The following is a 24,169-nucleotide window of genomic DNA, read 5'->3' on the forward strand; positions in this document are numbered from 1 at the left end:
AAATATATAATTGTTGATGATAAATTGAACCACTATGCTGAAAATATTTAAAAATTAGAACGAGTGATGAATAATTAATCCTATCATGATAAGGTATTCTAAAAAACGTAATGAACCTCTAAATGCTGTGTGTAGATCCAATAGGTGTCTCTTTCGCAGAGACGTCTAATACACACTGCTCTGGAGCGATAGCAGGACATGGATTCTACCACCCAGACTTTGAGGCCACCTAAAGATTTTTGGTGGAATTCCAAAAAATGTTTTTGAATACTAAGCTTGTGCTTTCCCTCCTCAACCCATCGTCTGTGCTCCCCAAACCTTTTTCTGAGGATTCTGATCAGCCATTCCACGTACAGTAAACCTCAAGGGCAGGACAGACTCGGAGGAGCTCAGAGAAGCAGTTGTAGAATTCATCCAATGTCCTGCCCTTAGTAGTGAACTGTTTCTGTTGTTGTACATGTTGGCATGCGAGACATCTCAATTTTTGACACTGGTACATTTCTTCTACATAATATATTCATGTTTTGAAGAGGTCCACAAAGATAGTAACTTCTCAAGAACAAGGCCTCTAATATATTGATTGTTATAGGTTAATCAAAGCCTAAAAAGTGGTTCTCTAAAAGTTTAATCATAGCTATAGATCAAGGTTAAAGCCTTAGTAAATATGTGTAGGAAATTTAGGTCAATGCATAATGAGTGTATCATTGTATATTGAATGTTGTATGTGTATATTTTACGAAACGCCGCCGCCAATTTACAGAGCAAATGCTTCGTGAATGAAGCGTAGCTCAAGTAATTTATGGAGGCGTAGCGTAAAAACGGTACGCTGCTCCGCCGTAGTAGTGCGCTCCCCTACTTGAATCTACCCCACTGTTGGCAGTGTTAAAATTTGTAAATAGAATTGATGATTGACTGAGCCTGAGTTAGCCCATTCTGGTGTTAATTCATGAATATAACTTGAATAAAAGAAACAAAAAAGGAAGGCAAGGAAACGGAAAACGGTGTTCAGCTTTGTCTGACAGCATTCCAGGTGGTTACCACGGTGATCTTTGTCGTGCATGCTTTGTGATCGAATGACGCAAATTATTAAATGATTGTGAGAATAGCTTGGGAAATGCTGTGAAGCAGGTCATTTATTCTCACTGTCAGCCCTTTACCACCCTGACCACAGACAATAACTGATTTGTGGATGGCAAAAGGTGACTTAGGGACATATTAAAGGAACAGGCTTCAGCTGCAATAATAAATCTTCCAAGGGTGTGTGTGCATGAACATCCTTTTCCAACTAAACCAAAAAAAAAGCTCTTCCTCTGTAACAATAAATGTTAACAGAATTCTAATATAAAAATGTTTTTTTTTTATTTTGGAGCTGTTTCTGCAGACTCTGAACTTGTTTGGATTTATGTACTAATTAGTTAAAGTGATTATAAACCCTCACCTTTTAAAACAATCCATTCAGTTTAAAATTAAAATGAAAGACAAAACATTTGTGTATAGATATAAAAAAAATGATAAATACCTTTAATTTCCCTTTTTTGTATAAGTGATCACCTAATCTCTATTCTCAGCTGCATAAGAGCTACAGGGGTATTTACTAAAGCTGGAGAGTGCAAAATCAGTCTCAGCCCAGGTTCACACTGGGTACGATTTGGTACGATTTGAGATGCGATTTCACATGTCAAATCGCATCTCAAATCGGCGGCAATTGTCGGCAATGGCACTGTCCTAATCGGTGCGACGCCGCATCTGCGGCGCTGCACCGATTTCAAAAAGTAGTTCCTGTACTACTTTTTCCGATTTCGGGCCGTGATTTACATTGAACCCTGCACAGATGTCTCTTAAATCGCGGCAAAATCGCAGCCGCAAAATCGATTTTGAATTCGCAGCAGTGTGAACCTAGCCTCACTTCTGCAGAGAAACCAATCCGCTTCTAACCTCATATTGTTTAATTAAGCGTTTGGAATAAAGTGGGAGTAGAAACAGCAGCACACTGATCTTCTCGGTGAATGGCTCTGCAGGAGAGGTATGTCAGGACAAGTCTGATCATTGGAGGTGAGCAAACTTAGTCCCCAGCATAGCTAGAAACCTAACCACGGTGTGTTCTTCCACTTAGTTTGGTCAGTTTTTAACAGGAGAGCAGATGGACTGACAGAACACCAGAGATTTCAAACAAAGGAAGCAATACAAAGAGAACATGATACTTTTTTTTATACAAGTACAAAAATAAAATGTTGGGTTTAATGCAAGAGCTTAGTTTGCACCCAGCTAGATCAAAACAGTATGGATGATTTTTAAAGTAAATCTATCGAAAACTTTGGAATTTCTTCTGAACCAGTAAAAATAAATAATGCAGAGGTATTCTTCAATACAACCACACAACAAAATGATCAGAAGATGCATGATTATTATATTTTATAATAATTTTATAATTATAGATAGCCAACGTTATATGCAAATCCTGATTTTAGGTTGAAAGTTGAGCTTGACTCCGCCCCCCCAACCTTTCTACTAGTCCTTTAATATGATGGACAGTCTTGTTGACCTAATGGGAGGCCAAGGGCTTGACAGAGGCCAAAATTAATAAGAATGAAAATCTTAATAAAAGTATAACTGTGGACCCTTTTAATGTAAAGAAGACCCAAGTCTCTTCAGATCACACAAGGGATCCATTTATGAGACCTGTATCCGTTGCTCTCCCCCATGGATTTTACTAAAATGTGTCGCTCAGACAGTGAGTCATTTTCTCTGAGAGCGGTTTGGCAGTAGAAATGCCTAATGCAATCTACTGTATGATGCCCTACTTTCAAGTTGTTGCTTGGGCTTTGGAAAGTGTCCACAGGGCCCTCAAACATGTCAATACTGTTACTGTATGTTGACATTCCAAGATAGACTGATACATAGAGCATGGCAGGCCTCATCTTTGCAGAGATTAAGCTACAGTGACTTTTTGATGAAACTGTGGTTCAGAGTTCCCTTCCTGATTCCGCTTGTTCCACTGTACCCTACACGTTTACAGCTGCCCCAGGCAAGTTTTTACTGCCAATCCTGGTTGACTTGGCTTTTATCTGTATTTGCATGACTGGAGTACCCATTATCCCGTGGAATGTGTGGGTCTTTGGGACCCATTGAAGAGATCCATGATTACTGCAAGTCTTCATAAATACCACCCAGGTATCTATGGCTTTCAAGAAACTCACCTTTCTAAAGACTCTTAGCTAGATTCAGGTAGAGTTAGGTCGGCGTATCAGTAGTCTGCGCCGACCTAGGTTTAAGTGTATTCTCAAACAGAGATACACTTAAACCTATCTAAGATAGGACGGCTTGCGCCTTCCTATCTTAGGGTGCAATATTTTGGCTGGCTGCTAGGTGGTGCTTCCATTGCGGTCGGCGTAGAATATGTAAATCACTAGATACGCCTATTCACGAATGTACGCCCGGCCGACGCAGTACAGATACACCGTTTACGTAACGCATTATCAGGTCTAAAGATATTCCATTAAATAGTTGGAATAGTAATGTTAAAGTATGGCCGCCGTTCCCGCTTCGAAATTCAAAAATTTTACGTCGTTTGCCTAAGTCGTCCGTGAATAGGGATTTACGTAGTTTACGTCCACGTCGAAATCAATAGGCCCGTGCGGCGGACTTAGCCGCAATGTACACTGGGAAATGTTGGCGCACGGCGCATGCGCAGTTCCAAAAAAACCTCAATCATGTCGGGTCAAGCCTAATTATCATAAACCCCCCTCAGCCGAATTTAAATTGGGCGCGCTTGCGCCCGCCGCATTTACGATACACCGCCGTAAGTTAGGAGGCAAGTACTTTGAGAATACAGTACTTGCCTCTCTGACTTAAGGCGGCGTAGCGTAAATACGATACGTTACGCCGCCTTAAAGTTGCGGTGAGGACTGTGAATCTAGCTATCTGTGCCTTTTGTACAGTATGCTTGGGTGGGCTGATGCACCGCTGCCTTGTGTTTTTTTAAATTGATGTACTGGTAGACGGTGAGGTTAGATATATATTTTTGCACTGTCAACTGTATACGGTACAATGTTTCATTGCTGTGATGTACATTCAACCTTCCTTTTCAAGGTCAGTTTTACAGTTCTTATTGACGTACCTGCTGGACAAACCTGATGTACCTATCTTACTGAAGTGTAACTTTGTTATCTCTACCTCTTTCAAGACAAGCACCCTTCTCCTACCACAGGAGCTCCCAATAGAGGTACGGTCCTCTATAAGTTCATACAGGAGATGGGCTGGATTGACTTTTGGCATGCTAGGCACCCTCAGGAGAAACAATTTTCATGCTTTCCAAATCCCATACTGTATGCCTTTATCCCAGATTGACCTATGCCTGGGTACCCCCTCCTATTTGCCCCACCTTATGGACATTAAATACATCCCTAGAGGAATATGGGACCACTCCCCTCTAGTGATCCATTTGGAAGTAAGGTCCGTAACTACCCTGGTGTGTGCCCCATGGAAGCTCAATGTCTTTTGGCTTAACCTCTTTCCTTCCCATGTAACTATAAATCGGTCTATTGCAGATTATCTTGTAGCTCATGAGAATCACACAGATATATCGCAAAGTTGGAATTTATAGGCCAAATTAATAAAGTTAAATGAAACACAAGTCGTCTGCGAGTTGATCTTGAACACTAGATACGCCGATTGGAGCAAGTGTATATAGATAACCCCACGCTCCTAGAGGGTCCTGGCTATCTGCTCAGGATGTACTGGACCATTTGGTATCATCCTCACCAGATAGGAAGTGATTCTTCTCTAAACTGGCATTCTACGAGGAGGGAGAACAGACAGGGAGATTATTAGCCAGGATTGAAAGGGCCCAGCACTCTGAAGGCACTATAGGAGCCTTGCAGACTGGGGGTGGCAGGTTAGTCACTACTCTGGATTCCATAATTATGCAACTTGTTTCCTTTTATTCTTCTTTATAGCAATCTAAGCAAAAATTTACATACAAAGATATTTTGCCCTATTTGAACGATATTTAACCATCCAGTGGCAGCCACCCGGGAGGCTGGGTGGATTTCATCCACATTACCACTTCGCAGAGACACCTGTTATTATTCGCACTGGCAATTGGACCTTTGGCTGCTTCCATTAGGCAGAACCTGTATATATTGGGATTCCAAATTTGGTACATTGCAGGAGAAAGTCGTACTTTATGCAGACAACACAATGCTTGGAGATACTTTGCATTCCCTTGAAGTGGCTATGGGTACTGTTGACCAATTAGGTGTGTTCTCGGGTCTCTTTAAAAACTGGGAAAAATCAGCGTTAATGCTACTGGACAATAACCCCATACAGACCATCACTCCTTTCTGTCCAGGCCCAATTATAACTTTATTTAAATACCTCGGCATATGGATTTCATTTCAGCCGGTGGACTTCTGCCATCCAAATATAACTCCCCTGATAAGCCGCTTTAGGGATAAAACTAAAATTTGGAACAGACTTTGGTTATCACTGGCTGGCAAAGTAAACCTAGTCAAAATTAATTTTATGTCCCAGCTACTATATTTATTGCACAACAGCTCTGTGGTTATACCACTGAGCATTTTTCAAGAAGTAAGCCCCATCTTTTAACAGCTGTTATGGTATAATAAGGTACCTAGAGTGAGACTGGAACACCGGCGAAGGCCCAAAGATGCTGGTGGCCTGGCTACGTCTACTCCTTCCCTGTATTATTTAGCAGTGCAACTACAGCATCTCGCACATTTCCTGTTCAGCCCGGTCACTCCTGGATTCCTCTATATGTATTTTGCTGTATACGACTAATGTTGCTGATATACCAACCGGGTTGGAGGCTGCAGCCTTTGCCAAGTCCAATCGCCTTCTGCCTACCTATACCCTTATTAAAAAAAATCTGGAAAAGGCTAAGCAGCTCAAACGGGTCACTGGCTTTACCTGCTATGGTCCCATATGGCATAATACCAATTACCATGAGCTGGCAAAAGTGCAACAAGCCCCGAGGTGGCGCAAGTTGGGAATAACCCATCTCCATCATATTTTTAAAGATGGTTCTTTATTCTCCTTTGAGAAATTCTACTTACAAATCTCCATGCTCTTTTACGTAATCCAGCTTAAGGATGCTATAACAGCACAGGACACTTCAGAGGAATGGCAACAATCCCCAACGCCGGTATTTAACATGATGGCTGATACAGTCTCCACTAAGGGCTTTATCTAATGATGCTATGCAATGCTGCTAAATGATTTTTTGGCATAATTTCCCCTGAAAATAGGTGAGAGGTAGGAAAGAGATCTTGGGCCTTTTGTGGAAGATCAGTGGGAGGAAGCTCTCCAGGCAACACCCCACTGTTCCCTTAATGTGGCACAGAGACTCATGCAACTATATCTACTCTTGAGCGCTCATTTCACTCCGGTCAGTCTACACAAAATGGGCATTCTAGCTACTCCTATTTGCAGTGTTCAAAGAATCATGGGCACCTGATCCATCTAACCCAGTGATGCCCCAAATTACACATCTATTGGGTAGGAGTAATGAACACTATAAATACTGTATTTAAGATCTCCATCTCGCTTGACCCTAAGCCATGCCTTCTGGGCATTTTAGATGACTTCCAACTACTGTCTCCCATAGGAGAAGCAGTGGCTAGAGCTTTTTTCAAGCCCAGAGAGCTATACTTAGATATTAAAAGTCTACAATGGTACAATGTATAGGTGAAATGCTTAGATTAGAGAAGTAAATTTACCAGCATAGGGGTTGCTACTGTAAATTTGCTCCTGTAAATTCGAAAACCCTTTGGGGTCCCTGGCTGGATACCCTAGACCTCGTTATGGACAAGCTACTTATTGGCTAGGTTGAACCCCTGTGACCGAAGAATTGAACTGTACGCTCTAAAGCAGGAGTCAAAAGTCGTGAATATAATTTCAAATGTTTATTCCTAGCAAAAACTGTGCTGAATTTATAGGGAGGAGGCGAGTCATGTTTGCATTACTATGCATATCTAATAATTAATGTGATGCTCTTTAACGATGTTCAATATATCTATGAGGCTGTCTTGAAACTGCTATATCTGTGCTATTAATTTTCCTCTTTTTTTTTCAATAAAACTTCTTCCTTGATTTAAAAAAAAAGTAGACCCAGGTCCATACAGTAGGCATATGTTTGTTATCTACCTTTTGCCATAACTGAATGCATTTTATTGTAAACACACATAGAGCTATGAGTGTACCTCAGAAAAAATCTCCCTTAGCTTGTCTCAGCCCTCCTAAAATTGTAGGTCTGTGGGTATGGCTTAGGACTGGAGAATATTAGGCAGCAAGATGATGTTGCACAATCCCCCAGTTATGCATACCCTCTTGCCTAGGCTCAATAACTCTCACAGCACAGCTACCTGTATGCATGTGGGCATGTCTCCTGAGTACATCCAGGGGAATACACAGGTGCCAGTGACTGTCGGCTCTGCCCACAGCAGAGGATCTGTGCTAATCAGGAGAAAGCCATTAAACAGGGGTTGATGGTGAAACATTATATGGATCCTCCACCCTGAAGTGACAATGTGGAACGGGAAACATTCTCATGTAAAACTCTGTAAACAGCAATTCACAAGCTAGATGATGGGAAAAGAGCAGGAAATAATCAGCTGTCGGCAGACTTAGATGGTAACCACAGCGTTAATGAAATTATGCCGATGTATGTCATAAATCACTGGTGCTGCATCAGCAGCTGAGGGAGCCTGTCAGGAGCTCGATCTTGTGAAGCCTTTTGCAGTGTATTGCGCGGAGGCTTGTCCTGGTCTGGTCTTCAGTCCAGCTCGTCACTCACAGGAGGAGGGGAGTGGCGACACATATTTTTGTCTTGTGTCAGGTTTATTCTGTTCAGAAGAGCAGGGAGGACTTCTGGAGAAGTGGATTGCTTCAAAATATAGGTCATATCTATTCAATTGTATGATTAGATTGATTTGTGTCATACTTACCTGCTCTGTATAATGGTTTTGCACAGAGCATCCTAAATCCACTTCTTTTTAAGAGCCCCGCTGGTGTTCCTGGCGCCTCCCCATTGACCAATGCCCCCAGTAACAAGCCGCTTCCTAGGGTGCCTTTGGTGCATGCTAGCTGCCAAGTCCATAAGACCCATAGAGCCATGGTTTGGCCCCGCCCCCACTCTCTCCTCATAGGCTTAATGGCTGAGATTGACAGCAGTGTAAAACTTTAAGTTTGCCTCCTCAAAACAGCAACTTGCAGCTCTCAGAGGGAGCCAGCTTGGATATTGGATAGACAATTAGTTAGAAATAGAGAGAAAAAAAAGGATGTTACTGCTTGCAGGATGTTACCTAGCACATTATGGAATTGGCATGGCTTTATGCTTCTAATTTACAAATTCATAAACCCTTTATTGGGCAGAAGTCATTAAAATCTAGATGGGCAAACCAGTCAGTATGCATTGGTTTCACTTAACAATAACTCAGTGATTAATTTTGCTTACCTATATATTGTTTTTAAAGACATATAAGGCCTTTTTTTTCTTGTACACTGTTTAACAAATACCCTGTTCTCGTTTGTTTTGAGCTGACACATACATTTGTATTTGTTTTATAGTTACTTTTTTTTTTTTCCTTTTTACAAACCTGTGTGACAGCTGAAGCCATTTGTTTTGTAAAAATATCACATGTAATCGCCATAATTGCCTCTGATGGTATGATGATCAGTAATCAAGCTAATTGGTTTCCAATCACTAGCGTATATCAACAGGTGTCAGCGGCATAAACTAGGAGTGTGCTGTGCGCAGCTTGCAGACCTGTTTTTGTTGACTGGAGCTTGGCATGAAGAGGTACAGTTTTTCAATAATGTTGAAGTGTGTCTGATCGTCATCACGGGTTGCCTGTGTAAAGCAAACCTGATAATATCTAGATAAAACGAAAAAAGCCCTTAGATAGGATATGACAATCACGGTGTGATGAACGTGGATATCAGATCCAGGCCCTCCTCACCAACTTGTAAAAAAGGACTGTCCAATCTCACACCGTGCTGTCCTTGAGTAACAATGCCACTCTCAGCTGCACCCTGCACAAAGATTTTTCAGCTTGCGGGACCCAATCTAGGTGCCAGAAGCCTGTTGCCGCGTACACACGATCGTTTTTCGGCATGGAAAAAAAACGTCGTTTTTCAGCATGTCCAAAAAACGACGTTTTTCCAACTTCATCATTAAAAACGATGTTGCCCCACACACCATCGTTTTTGAAAAATGATGAACAAAGCACGGTGACGTACAACACGTACGACAGCACTCTAAAGGGGAAGTTCTATTCGCCTTTGGGCTGCTTTTAGCTGATTCCTTGTTAGTAAAAACGATTCACGCTTTTTTGTCTGTTACAGCGTGATGAATGTGTATACTCCATTATGAATGGTAGTTTTACCAGAACGAGCGCTCCCGTCTCATAACTTGCTTCTGGGCATGCGCGGGTTTAAAACGTTGTTTTTGCCCACACACGATCATTTTTCGATTTTTTTTTTTTTGTCGTTTATCAGAAGCCGAAAAACAATGTGAAGCCCACACACGATCATTTTAATTGACGTTTTTAAAAAGTATTTTTTTTTCATGCCGAAAAACGATCGTGTATACGCGGCATAAGAGTGATTGCCACTAGGTTAAATTAATTAAGCAATTAACCATTTAAGCTACCAGCTTCATCTTTTGACTGAGACGGAGGAAACTCATAATCTTAGCAATACCTATTATAATTTTAACATAATCGTCTATCACACACTGTCACCACAGACAGGTATAGTCAGATGATTTATACTATACAGTAGCACTCTTTAAGAGACATGGATTATTTTGTGTGCATAGCATAGTTAGAGACAAGGTTAACACTTTTCAAAATACAGTTTACTAATGAAAAGGCAAAAAATTTAGCAAATACGTTTTTTACAGAACAAGGGTGCTACAAGTAATAAAGAGATAATAAAGCAAAAGAGAAATAAAAAAGAGTTGAAAAGGAAGGCTTCCTGCAATCAGTGTTAATTTTGGCAGCAAATTTTGATATTGTTTTAGTCTTAGGACTAAAATGGCATTTTAGTTTTAGTCCCATTTAATCTTCTGCAATTGTTTTAGTCGACTAAATCTCCAGTACATTTTAGTCGACTAAAATCTCCAGTACATTTTAGTCTACTAAAATCGAATGAGTGTAATTAAATTGTAATGCATTCGTTAACATTTCTCTACAATTTCCAAACTCATTATATACTGCTGAAGTGAAAAATCTAATGTTATTATTCATGGTATTGAGGTATGAACATGCACTACAGACCAGTGTGAATTTGGAAGTCATATTTCAATTTAGTTTTAGTCTTAGTCTTTTGACTAAAATGGCATTTTAGTTTTAGTCCCATTTTAGTCTTATGACTAAAATGGCATTTTAGTTTTAGTCGTATTTTAGTCATCTCAATTGCTTTAGTTTTAGTCATATTTTAGTCGACTAAAATAGTATTCATTTAGTCAACTAAAATATTTAGTTGCCTGCCTGCAATTTTCTGGTTTTAGCAGAGTTCAGTCAATGACCAAGGTGTTAGTGGTTGACAGATGTTCCTAGTTTGATGGTACATGAGAACTCGTGTGTAGGACCGAGCGGGCAGGATTCCAGCAAACATTTGCCCGCCGGGCCTTTTCCCAGCGGGCAAATATTTCTGGACTTGTTTTAAAACAGCCCGCTGAAATCCTGCCCGCTCGGACATGTTCGGTCGTCTGTACAGACCTACCGTACATGTCCGAGCGCCCGCCATCCCTCGCATGCGTCGAATGACTTTGACGCATGCGTGGAAGCATTTAACTGGCAGGGCCGCCCACGTCGTCGCGTCATCGTCGCGGCGACGGCGCAGACACGCCCCGCGTATTGTTTACGCGCGGATTTCTGTATGATGGTGAGTACAGCCACCATACAGAAATCCCCGGGCATACATGTACGGTGAAAACGGTTGGCGGACCGGTTTCATCGTACATGTATGCTCGTCTGTACGCGGCTTTAGTGTTCCAAAAGTCATAAGGTCACCCATGTATGGCATTAATAAAATTGAAGGGGGCACCTTTGCTTGTGTTTTGTGAAGGTTTCTTAAAATGTTACAATAATAATTTGTATTCTTTAAATGGTCTGTATACTTTGTTTCCATGGTACATGCTGACAAAACGTTGGCTAATGTTAATGTAATGTGGGGTTATTTAATTTTCTCCTTGTGTATTATACTTGGATTACCTTAGCATTCCTGGTTATGATTTAAGTGATACTGAGCATAACTGCAAGTTAAAGTGATGTTAAATGTTTTTTTTTTTGCAAAAAAAATAAAAAATCATGCCTACCAGCTCTGTGCAACAATATTGCAGAGAGCAGCCCCTTACCTCCCATTCTGGGCGTTCCCCTGTTGGCACTGTCTTCTACTTCTTCCTTAGCAAGCTGTGTGCTATGGAGGCACCAAACCAGGCTGTGTGTGTGTCCACAAGCTCCCTCCTTAAAGGATTTGACTGACAGAAGCCTGTGGCTCCCGTGAGACTAGGTGGAGAGGGTAGCGGTACTGCAGCTGGAACAGCACTGGAGCGCTAAAGGACTTGGATAAGTGATAAGGGGAGGGGCAGGTATTGCAAGTTTTTATTTAATTTTTTTACCCTAATGCAGAAAATACATTAAAGCGGGGGTTCCGCGGGATATCGTTTTTTTTTTTTTTTTTGTAGTAATCCTCAGGGCTTACCTGTACTCCCGCACTACCAGGGTGTCCCACTCCTTTAGCCGGCGTAAGCACTGTAATTCTGAAAAGGATATCTTATATTTTTGTTTCAATCGTTTTTATTGGGTTTAACATGGGTACAAGTACAATATAAACATTGTACGTCGCGCAACGACGTTACGGATTGACATCCCTTAGTGAGGGAAACAGAGCTTCATAGACAAATTAAAGGTAAACAGCATATTTTAAACATACACGCACTGTGGTCTCCACCACCTCCCGGCCACCCCAAATGGGCTCTATTAGTGATCCAGGAGGGGGGGGGGACCGTCATCGAATACAATTGGATGGGGATAACCCCCTCAAGGTGTGCAACAGCGCCTCAAAGGTTCACATACTTTACAGATAGACGGTGGTCACATTGTTCAGTCAAGAAGGGTCTGGATATCAACATCTAGTTCACAATACGTCTGGCTGTCATCGCAGTTCTAGAGCAGGTTACCCAGGGACCCCAGGCCAGACGGCACTTCGTGGTTCGGCCAGCGCTGGCCGCTGTCATGGTTTCGTAGCTAAAGTGTAGGTCCACAAGGTCAATTACTTGGTCTATCGTCGGGGCCTTCTCTGATTTCCAAAGTCTTGTTAGACAGAGTCTTGCAGACAATAAAATATGTGTAGTAACGTATCTAAGGGGAGAAGGTATGTCCTCAATGGTCAGGTTGAGCAATGCGAGACCAGGAGATGGGAGCACCGCGTGTCTGGTGACGTTGGATATGAGATTGAAAGTGTTTTCCCAATATGTGTGGATGGAGGGGCAAGCCCAGAATGTGTGGAGCATGTCACCTTTAAGGGAGCTACATCTCCAGCATAGATTGGAGGATTGGGGGTTGTATGATGCCAATCTATCCGGCGTCAGATACCACCGTAGAGAGATTTTTTGGGTAAGTTCCCAAAGTGCAGAACATTTTGTGGAGGTGTAGACTGCCTGCAGTGCCTTCGACCATTGGTCAACAGAGAAGGTACGAGCCAAATCGGCTTCCCAACGAAGGTGGGAAGGCGACTTGGAAAATTGGGTCTTCAAGTGCAGTAGATTATAGAGGTGGGAGATTCCCTTAATGCGGGTGACTGGGTCTGTAAGAAATTTCCAGGTCTGTGGAGGAATGGTGTAAATGGGCAGAGGTATTGTCTTAATGCAGTGGCAGAGTCTCACATACGTGAAGAGTTCAGTAGAGGGGAGGTCAAACTCCTTCTGAAGCTGGGAAAAGGGTTTAGGTGCTGCGTCATGAACTATCTGGGTCAGGAATCGAATTCCCTTAAGGGTCCAGTGGGTCAAGGGCAGGTCCAGCGATAGATAGTGAAGGGATTCTAGGGGTATTTGGTCAGGCGGGGGAGAGGTGGTACAGGAAATATTTGTGACAAGCTTGTCCCAGGCTCTGGCCGTTGCTTTCATGGAAGGAGAGAGAGAGGACGGAACCGCCGCTCCCAGAGGGATACTCATGTCCCAGTGTTTAAGGGAGGGGCGTGCGAGAGAGAGGCGTTCTATGTGTCCCCATGGTGATTTTGGACATGCACTGAACCATTCGGGCAGCTGAGCCAGAATGGCCGCGAGGTAGTAGTCCTCGAAGTCTATGGACCCCGCGCCCCCGGCTAGTTTATGCTTGATCAGTTTTGAGTGGGCACACCGAGGTCTTTTACCTTTCCAGAGATGTTGGTTGAGAATTGTTTGTAGGGACCTGAAAAAGGACGTGGGAAGTGGTATAGGTAGCGTTCTGAAAAAGTACAATATCTGTGGTAGGCAAAGCATTTTAAAGGCTGCCAGCCTACCCGACCATGAGAGTTCGTGTTGTGTGATGTGTTGGGAGTCCGAACGAATCTTGGCAAGGAGGGGTGGAAAGTTGGCTGAGAAGAGACGTTTAGTCGTGCGGGTCAGTTTGACCCCTAAGTAGGATATGTCATTGTCTGCCCAGGTGTACTGATGTTGTAACAGTAGGAGGTTCTTAGTCGTGGCGTCTAGGTTAATGTCGAGTATAAACGATTTGGTTGTATTCACCTTATAATATGATATATTACTAAACCAATTCAGTAGTTTCTGTACTTCAACCAGGGAGGAGACCGGATCAGTAAGGATTAAGATTACGTCGTCCGCAAAGAGACTGATTTTATGAGAGGTGTGGCCAATCTGCATACCGGAGATAGAGGGATTGTTTCTGATATGTGTTGCGAGGGGTTCCATGAGTAGGTTAAAGATGAGAGGGGATAGGGGGCAGCCTTGGCGTGTACCATTAGTGATGGGGAATGAGCAGGAGATCATATCTGCTGTGAACACTTGGGCTGAAGGGGCGGAATATAGAGCCATAATGGCATTGAAAATGAAACCCTGGAAGAGGATATTTTATATTAACAGGCGATGGACGTTTCCATTTTACCTGTGGGCACTGTGAAGCCGACAGGGTCTTCTTCCGGGATACGGTGAATGCTGGCCTCCCAGCATTCACCGCTCGATCCCGCGCATGTGCAGTGTTGACGGCGAGCGTCGCCGTCAACACTACACGGTTGCCATAACAACGGCCGGCGTAACAAGCTCACGCCCCGTTGTGCAGACTGCTTTGCTATCAGCTGCAGCTCAGAGATCTCGCGCGATTAGACCACAGCGCGTCTCCTGGGGAGTGTCAGGAATGGATTGACAGGACGGGGGAGAATGTCCTTACACACCCACTCCTCGCGGGGGATTGTGAGTGACAGCAAAGAAACGGCAGCAGAGAAGGGAAAAGGAGCAACGAAAAAAAATTAAAAATGGTTTGGTTGCTGTCTATGCATAGCAGTTGCATTGACAGAAAGTTAAAATTTAGGGTGAACCACCGCTTTAAGGTTAAAAAAAAAAGAAACTTTTTGCAGTATATCTAATAATTACCCCTTGTGCTCTTTTGACACAGCTGGTTTGTTAAAATAAATCCTAATAAGCTTGACTGAACGATTAAGAAGAGCACAAACTCTATTTTTTTTTCTATAGTGGCCCAAAAAAATGAAAGGGAGAGTAATATAAAAACCAAAAAAAAATCCTATACAACAAATGTTTCTTTTGAACCAGCTTGAAAAATGTCTGCTGTTGAAAAGCTTATGTCCACTGAAATTTGTTCTCTCCTGTTTTCATATGAAGAAGAAATTTGTTTTTGAGACGTTCCTCAGTCACAGTATAGTGCATTGAAAATAAATGCTCTTTCAGATAGGCAAAGAGGCCGCTGTCCTCTGAAAAGCGGGCCATGGTGGATCGCATTTCATAGGGTGTGATATCTGCAGCTGGCAGACATTCCAGAGTTGCTACTCTTGCCTTCTGATGCCTGTTTACTTATTTTTTTTCTTTAATTGTTGAACGAGAATTTTCTATTGCTGGACTGCACTGGCACTGTGAGTCAGGTGTTTGTTTTGCGATTGCGGTACTGACCCATTGAACTCAATGGGAAAGTTTGACAAGCACAATGGAATATCAGTCTTTAAAGTTAGAATTCCTGTGTAAGGCCAGGTCTCAGCCTGCTTTAAGGACCCCCACTCTGGTGGCCATTATGAAAGAGCCCTACATGTTATACTGCATTTTGATGACCACCATTTAGCTAAATTGGGTTAAGATAACAAACAACTTGGTAACAAAATTATAAAGCCGCATACAGTTTTCTCCATAAATGAGTCAGATTCATCAAGGTGCGATGACATGGCTATCATATGCTAATAAGATGCTTTGAAAGGGATTTTATCACATGTAACAATTTCTCTTGACTTATGCCAGAGATAAAGGTTTAGGCATTATGAACATCTGGACATTTGACCTTGCAGTTTCTAACGCTTAATATGGAATATCCCTATAATGATATATAGTTTGAAAAATGAAGTGGATAAGAGTTCTATATAACCGTTTCACGAAATATGACAATTCTTAGCATTTTGGTTTTGAAAACTCCAGGATGTAGTTCTCACAGGTAGCATTTACCTTTATTATCATTTGGACTCCTATTTATAGATTTGGATTTACCTGGCACGAATCCAGTTTTGTCCACATAGTGCTGTTTAAAGCACTTTGTGATTGGTTAAATCATAGAAAAGTAATATCAATCACATTTTTGATTCTGTGCATGATATATATGTTTAAGTTTTAAAGAACTGCATGGTTTACAACATATTTCTCTATGGCTGTCCAGGACAGATTTTTAAATAATCTAAAATACCATGTTGACGTGATTGTTGAAAACCTTTCAAGCATTGTTATTTAATAATATTTTGCTTCATTTTCCCACAGAAATTGATATTGAGCGGTGTGTCAGAGAGTCAATTAACCTTTTCTGCTGGACACCAAAGAGTGCCACTTATAGACAGCATGCACAGTCACCAAAGCCAGCAAGTGAGTGCAATGGCATGAACAAACCCCCAAGTAGCTTTGCTGTGGACTACCAGGACTCCTCCAAAACTGACTTGGTATGTCTGGGTAGTAAATACCTCTTCTTATTCAGTTGTAAAATAATTGCCTATATTTTCTTAAGGAACATATTTCTTCCAAAAGCAGTGTATACAGTATAGATGCCTTAACTATCCTTATACAGCTTGTATATTTTTATGATTGTGGATTAAATTAGTATGCCTTTTATAGCTTTTAACTTTCCTACAACACCATAGATAATGTGTCATTTTGCTGTGGACTCTATAACAACGCTTTTAATAACACCTTGTTTGAATACAGCATATTTTACAGCATCTGTTTAAACCTAGTATGCCACTATTACTAAGTTCACCTTTTGTAACCTGTAATGTCTTACATGTTATGCCGTGTACACACGACTGTTTTTCATGATGAGAAAAATGCAATTTTTAAAATTTGTCATTAAAAACGATCGTGTGTAGACTCCAGAGCATTTTTCTCGACGTGAAAAATGGCCATTAAAAATTTAGAACCTGTTCTATTTTTTCTCGTCGTTTTTCACGTCGTGAAAAATGGTTGTGTGTAGACTTAAACGACAGGGGAAAAAACGTGCATGCTCAGAAACAAGTTATGAGAAGGGAAATTTGCATAATCAGCCCAAAGGGTGGCGCCATTCGAATGGAACTTCCCTTTTATAGTGCCGTTGTATGTGTTGTACGTCACCGCGCTTTGCTCAAGCATTTTTTTCACGAGCGTGTGTATGCAAGGCAGGCTTGACAAGAATCACATTGAAAAAAACAACGTTTTTTTCCATGACATGAAAAACGGTCGTGTGTACGCGGCATTACACTCATATTCAGATTGTAACATTTTACAAATTCTCCCGCCCTGAACCTCCCCGGCTCCCTGATGAGACAGGCGGTGGGCGATCTTCTTCCCCAGCTCTCTGTCATTCTCTGAAAAGAACGTGGCCATGCAGGGCTTCGTTCTGCTGATCGTGGTTCAGTGCTTTTCAGGCTCCCAACAAAAAATAAATGCAAATTGTTTTACCTGTAAAAAGATGAGCATTTATTTTTATTTTTTAAAACTGTGAACTTTTCCTTTAACTTGTATTTCCTAAAAGTTTATAACATTTGTCATTATTAGTGCTTTTAGGATTTCACTTATATTTTATAAAAATACTGCATGGATTTGGTATTAAAAATGGGGACACTGCATCCAAAAATGATCATGATCATTCCAAGAGCAACAATATGAACTTTTACGGTGCCCCCAAAGATTAACGCTCTGTTGCCAACACATTGCAGTGATGTAGCCCATTCCACCATGTAATTCTTGATTCATGTTGGGAATTTAGTTCAGATGCCCTCGTGAAAATTTAGTGGTCTTTTATGGATTGGCCACCACTTGTCCTCCAGCTATGAAAAATCTGATTTTTTTTTGGGTTGCCATCAACAGTTTTACACAATTTATTACATTTAGTTTTGATGCATCTTTTGGCCTTGATCGGGTCTCCTTATACACTCCACATTTGTGCGTTGGATACCTGTCTCTGGTGGCTTTTTGGGGTCCACCCTATCTTCTGGTCTTTACCGCATGGAAGTCTCTCCCCCTTCTTTCTTTGGAGTGATTTACATCTGGATACTACTCAGTGGCTATTAACCTCCTGAGGAAGCACACTGAGATTCCTGTAAAAAATGTTGAGGATTCAGAGACATATTTGAATTGAACAGCATACTTTGTTAAGCGTTATTGCTCTTATGGATACATATTTTTTGCATTGATGTAATGTATGTCTATAGTGAATGTAATTTCATAGTGGGCTTTGCTGCTTTGTAACAAGTTTACTCTACTTTTAGTATCAAAGTTGGACTCAAGTTAGTTCTATTGTTAACATTAATAAAGTTAAAAAAATTTAATTTTAAAAATGTGTTGTACACTGCATTACTCTTTGGGGCACCTTAAAAGTCCATATTGTTGCTTTTGGAAAGTCTCCCCACCACCAGTACACAATAGCTCAATGAGAGATACCCCCACCCCTCAAAGATTACTGTAAATACTCGGGTATAAGCCGTGTTTTTCAGCACATTTTTTTGTGCTTAAAATGCCCCCCTCGAGTCACCTTTTTGTGCCTGATCTCCCGGACGTTGGGGACCCAGAACTGTCCGGCCGTAGGTCCCCTGGACCCCAAACTTGGCACACATGTAGCCCAATTTCTCCTCTACAAGTGTTCAAAGTTTGTTGTCTGGGGGACCTACGGCTGGGGAGCACCGATTTTTCAAAGCCGGGCACCCCTTCCATAGACTCCCATGTTAAACATTAGTCTAGTCATGGACACAGTAAGGCATGGGCACAGTGAGGCATGCACATGGACAAAGTGAGGCACAGTGAGGCATGCAGATTGACACCCTAGGCTTATACTCAAGTCAATTTGTTTTCCCAGTTTTTTGTGGTAAACTTAGGTGCCTCAGCTTATATTCGGGTCGGCTTACACTCAAGTATTTACGGTATATGGGCTGCCTAAGACTGCTGTTCATGATAGTCTTGACACCAGCTACCTGATTAACTAATACATTTAAAATATGTTATTGCTGAAATAGCGTCTTTCACTAGGAAAGAGTTTTTGGATCTACATTCCTTGATAGATAATGTTCCTTTTAATCTTGTGCCAACCTCTTTCAATCATACTACTTTTATTTAATGTATTTAATTTTTGAAACATCAAAGGCAGACTGTGCTTCCTTGAACAACTGTACCTGCCAACTAACAAAGCAGAGGTTTATTAAACTTCTGGTGGGGGAGTCTTCCCAAAGTAATTTCACACATGCTCTATTGGGTATATCGAATTTGCCTCTTTATCTTACTTTGATAAGAGTAAATATTCAGCATTATTTATGCTACTGTTAGCTCTCACTATAAATCATTTGGTATAAATAGTTTTAAAATTGACTTATGAGATAAAGTAGATTAGCAAACATGCAACGTTTTGTCTTTGAAAAGTAATGCAGTTGTGCTATTTACAATAAAAAACAATGTATGTTCTCTAATTATTACCATTTTTGGAAGTTATATTAAGTGTACCTTCCTATTTATGTGCTGAAAAATAATATATACGGTATGTGTGTGTATGTACATCAACTGTGTGTGTATATATATTAATATTCTTTGGGGGGACGGCGGGTGAGCATCAACCCTCTTTCTTTTATTTGTGTGGTTATTTTACTGTGGTCTGTCACCTGAAATAAAACATTTTAACATTACACAGGGTTTCTCAGTTTTCAGCACTGCTGTATTTATCTGATGATGGTTCCTTGATGAGAAGCATTGTACAGGAATTTCAACTTATTTGTTATTACTACTGTTGATATCTGCTTTCATATATATCACTTACTTTTACTAGTGTTCCTCTAAGAACTTTTATTGCAAGTCATTGTCTGTTTGTGTGGGTAACCCTCTAATTCAAGGCTCACCCATGCAAGGGTGCCCTTAACCTCCCTGAGTTATACCTCTGCATTGCCCCTCCCTGCTGACCCACTCACTAGTGAAATTACCAGAACAACAATCTCATTGGCCAGAATTACAGCAGAGGGGGTGGGAGAACTGAGCTTAAGGGTTAGTAAAGGTTCTTTCTTTATCTACACCACGGGACACAGAGCCATATTTATTACATAATGGGTTGTATGGTCACCAGAGGTGATTGGACACTGGCACAACCAATCAGAGACAGTTCCCCTCTAATCAGAGGAGTACCTCAGTTTTTTAGCCAGTGTCTAAGGATTGGACGCATGAAGAAGTGCTAAGGGAAGCTCGATTAAAGAAACCTCTGAGGGCTAAAGGAGCTAGACCATCGGGTCCATCCAGGAAGCAAAATTATTACGCCAAAATTGGATGAGATCCAGGCTTCATGCAGGAGGCGTCGCCGGTAATGTCTCTCTTGTGAGGACTGCGCTCTGAAGTTCCAGCACTTTCGTTATTGCAGCTAAATGGCCTGGTCAGAGTCTTTTACAAGGCCCAGGGAAGTGGTATCCTTTAAATATAAACCCATACCCCTGAAGGTTGGCACACAAAACCTGCCGAGATGGGAGAAGATTGGTACTGTCTGTAAAAACAGCAGTTTAACCTGCGGCTGGGATAAAGGTAAGGGAAAAGGAGCCCGAGTTTTTTTTGTTTTTTTTTAGAACCTTTTCCAAAGATTTTAGAGGCGTGTCTTCTCAGATGTGGCCACTGGGGGGAGTAAAGAGCTGAACCTACTCACCTTCACTCCATAGACGTTTCAAACCCACACGCACGCTTTTTACTGCAGGGCTCTCCACAACACCGCTCTTCTCCTCCTGAAAACAGGATAAAATAAACACCAGGAAAGGCACAGGGAAAGCCTTCATGCCTCCAGGAGGGGCACGCTTTATCAGGGAAAAGCAGAAATAGCGGGAGGGCACACGGGCGTGCACGCAGAGTTTTGAAAATGGTGCCCAGATAGCACCCCCATTGAGAACGTCTTTTTGATGATGAAACGCGTCTGGGAGGACGTGCAGTGTTAAGGAGGAAGGGCTCCTTGTACTTGCCGGCCGGCATTTCTCTGATTTTACACGCTGATTTTACTGCAATGTTTGTGAGTACATTTCCCTTGTACTTTAATAAATGTATTTTATGTAACGGAATTACGCTATGGTGCACCTCTTTTCTCATTTTATTACTGGGCAATTTGGAGAGTGTTGTATACCGAGTTCCTGAGAGCTGCTTCTCCCCCGGGATCCTGTGAATTAAAGGCCGTGGCTTGGCTATAGCCAAACGCACAGTTTTCTTGCCCTCTGGTAAGCGGCCTCATTTATTGGTGAAGGGATCACTTCAGATTTATTTTTATCTGTCACTTTGGTGGTGTGGCGTTTCATGGATTATATGCATGAGTGTATCTACTAGAGGATCCATACCGACCATTTTATGCTGAAGTTATTTACCTATGGATTGATTAATTTACTTTAATTCTGTTTATTTCAATTTAATGTGGCGCAGCTTTGTTTTTTTTTTCTTATTGGGACAAGATGGTAGCCTCCTTCGAGGCTGTCCCTTACGCCCAGTTTCATTCCAGACTACTTCAAGGTGATATTTTAGCGGCCTGGAACAGGAAGATCCAGACTTTGGATTTACCCATGTGTCTGTCTGCACAGGTGCGCCAAGACTTCAGCTGGTGGTTAAGGACCAAGAACTTACAGAAGGGAAGATCCTTTCTCCCAATCACCTGGAAGGTGGTGTCTACAGATGCCAGCCTAACGGGCTGGGGAGCCGTATTGGAAGAGGCTTCAGCCCAGGAAACCTGGACCAAAGCCGAGAGACCTACCCATCAACCTACTGGAGTTACGGCAGTATACTTGGCCCTCAGAACCTGGACAACCAGGTTACAGGGCCACCCGGTTGGGGTTCAGTCTGGCAATGCTACAGCAGTGGCTTACATCAATTACCAAGGAGGCACCCGCAGCCAGGGCGCCCAGAAGAGGTGAATCGCATCTTGAGATGGGCAGAAAAACATATTCCTTGCCTTTCTGCAATTTTCATTCCAGGGGTAGAGAACTGGCAGGCAAACTATTTGAGTTGCCAGCAGCTATCACCAGGAGAGTGGTCTCTCCAACCCGTATGTAGATCTACTAGCTTCCATTTTCAACAAGAAGTTGGACAATTTGTGTCCAGAACAAGAGATCCTCTGGCCTACGGATCAGATGTACTGGTAGTGCCGTGGAATCAGTTTTCACTGATTTATGCCTTTCCACCAATCTCCCTTCTACAGAGACTGATTTTCAGGATCAAGAGGGAAGGAATTCCGGTAATCTTAGTGGCCCCAGATTGGCCCGGAAGACCTTGGTACGCCGAGATCATAAAGATGGCAGTGGGGCCACCGTGGAAGCCTACGCTTCGTCACGATCTGTTGTCACAAGGTCCAGTGTTTCATCCTTCCTTACAAGGGCTAAATTTGACAGTTTGGCTGCTGTGATCCACATTCTGAAGAAGAGAGGGCTCTCAGGTCCGGTACTTTCTACAATTATTAATGCCAGAAAGCCAGCTTCCAGACAAATCTACTACACAGTATGGAAAACATATGTTTCATGGTGTGAAACTAACAAATGGAATCCTCAGAGATATGACATAAGTAGGATTCTTGCTTTTTGCCAGCTAGGAGTGGATATGAAATTAGCCCTTAGTACTATTAAGGGTCAAATATCAGCTCTATCAGTCTTCTTTCAAAGACCACTGGCATCTCATTCCCTAGTGCAGGCTTTCATCCAGGGGGTACTGCGGATCAATCCACCAGTCAAGTCTCCCTTGTGCCCATGGGATCTGAATCTAGTACTATCAGTGTTGCAGAAGCAATCCTTTGAACGTATTCGCTATATTCCGCTGATTCTTTTAAGCAGGAAGTTGTCCTTTTTGATTGCTATCTCTTCGGCTAGAAGAGTATCTGAAATAGCAGCTCTTTCCTGTAAAGAGCCTTATTTAGTTTGTCATAAAGACAAAGTTGTACTACGACCCCATCCTGCCTTTTTACCTAAGGTGGTGTCGGCTTTTCATTTAAATCAGGACATTGTCCTGCTTTCTTTTTTTCCGAATCCGCAGACATCGGATTCGGAAAGAGCTGTAAAGGTGTATCTGCAGGTAACCGCTCAAATACGTAAAACAGATGTTTTGTTTATTTTGCCAGATGGTCCTAAGAAGGGACAAGCGGCATCAAAATCCACTATCTCCGGGTGGATTCGACAAACTATTTTTCAAGCCTATGGTTTAAGTAACAGAACTCCTTCTTTTTCTGTTAGGGCACACTCTACCAGGGCGATAAGTGCTTCATGGGCAGTGCACCACCAGGCTTCGGTCACTCAGATCTGTAAGGTTGCAACTTGGTCTTCAGTCCACACATTTTCAAAATGTTATCCAACTCCCCTATGTATCAATATACCAATAATGTACCTTGGTTGCAGAAAAATACAAGCTTTCTTTGATTTTGAGAGCAAGACATTACCTTAGCCCTTGCTGTACTACTTAGAACACTTCAGAGACTCCCTGGAATACAGACAGAGACAGAGGAACCAGTAAGACACTAGAAGGAGTTTTTCCAGCTGACCTCAGTAGCACACCTTCACTCATCAACTAAGTTTTCACAGCATCCTCGACATCTCTCCACGTATGCATTTGCCTGGGCTCAGGCTGCATGCTAAACTCCCTGGGAGCACATGCAGCCCACATGACACCCCTGATGTAGTGCAAGGGCCTGTCTGATTGGATACAGAGTGATTGGATAGATGGCATGTCCTCCTATTATATAGTTTTGGTAAATCTAAAGGAGATTGTGCCGAAATTGTACAGACGTTATAGTGTATGGCCACATTTATACACCTAAAATTGCCTAGTAGCGCTTTCAGTGTCATTAATTGTTAGCAGAACACTAACCAGAAAAGCAAAAATACATTTTGCCACTTGAAAAAACAGGTGACAAATGCAGTAAAAAAAAATGCAACTCGGTCCACGCCGAAATGTCCCATGAGCTACTGTGCCACATGTAGTTTAGTGCAGTGAAATCAAAAGGCTGAAAAGAGGGGGAGAAGGAGAGGTTTTTCCAAGTAATTCTTCAACGAGGAACAGACAGATTTATCAAAAAATATATATATAATTCTTGGAAAAATCCACATAAACACTGAGAACTAGTAAAAATTTATATATAACAGTGTTTATGTGGATTTTTTCAATAAATAATTTTATATATATTTTGATAAAACCGGCTGTTCCTCGTTGAAGATTTACTTGGGAAACCTCTTTTTCTCCCCTCTTTCTGTATGCTTACCCTAATATAGAGGAACACACCTCAACCTTTTGAGGTGACGGTAGACGATGATTATATGAGTTGTTAAAATGTAGTTCCTGTTTTTCAGCCAAGTTTGTATTAGGTGAGCCGTAGTGTCATTTTTATCTTTGTTGTTGAAATCCACGGGCTGCACTATGTGTGTCACTGGAAAAACAAGACAAAAAAAACACTTTTACTACTCTAGGTGTGAATGGGGCCCGGAAGTGAAATTGGTGCATTTA

The 24,169-nt window shown here is 41.9% G+C and overlaps 1 protein-coding gene across 1 annotated transcript in view; it reads left to right on the forward strand.

Annotated features, from left to right (window-relative positions):
- The window catches only part of TBCK (TBC1 domain containing kinase), a 361,383-nt gene that overhangs the window by 245,040 nt on the left and 92,174 nt on the right, over positions 1–24,169 (forward strand). Inside the window, exon 23 of the mRNA XM_040329676.1 lies at positions 15,989–16,164. Coding sequence (XP_040185610.1) covers positions 15,989–16,164 — 176 coding nt within the window. The remainder of the gene's footprint in view (positions 1–15,988; positions 16,165–24,169) is intronic.

Source organism: Rana temporaria, chromosome 1, assembly GCF_905171775.1.
Source record: "Rana temporaria chromosome 1, aRanTem1.1, whole genome shotgun sequence".
Classification (NCBI taxonomy): Eukaryota; Metazoa; Chordata; class Amphibia; order Anura; family Ranidae; genus Rana; species Rana temporaria.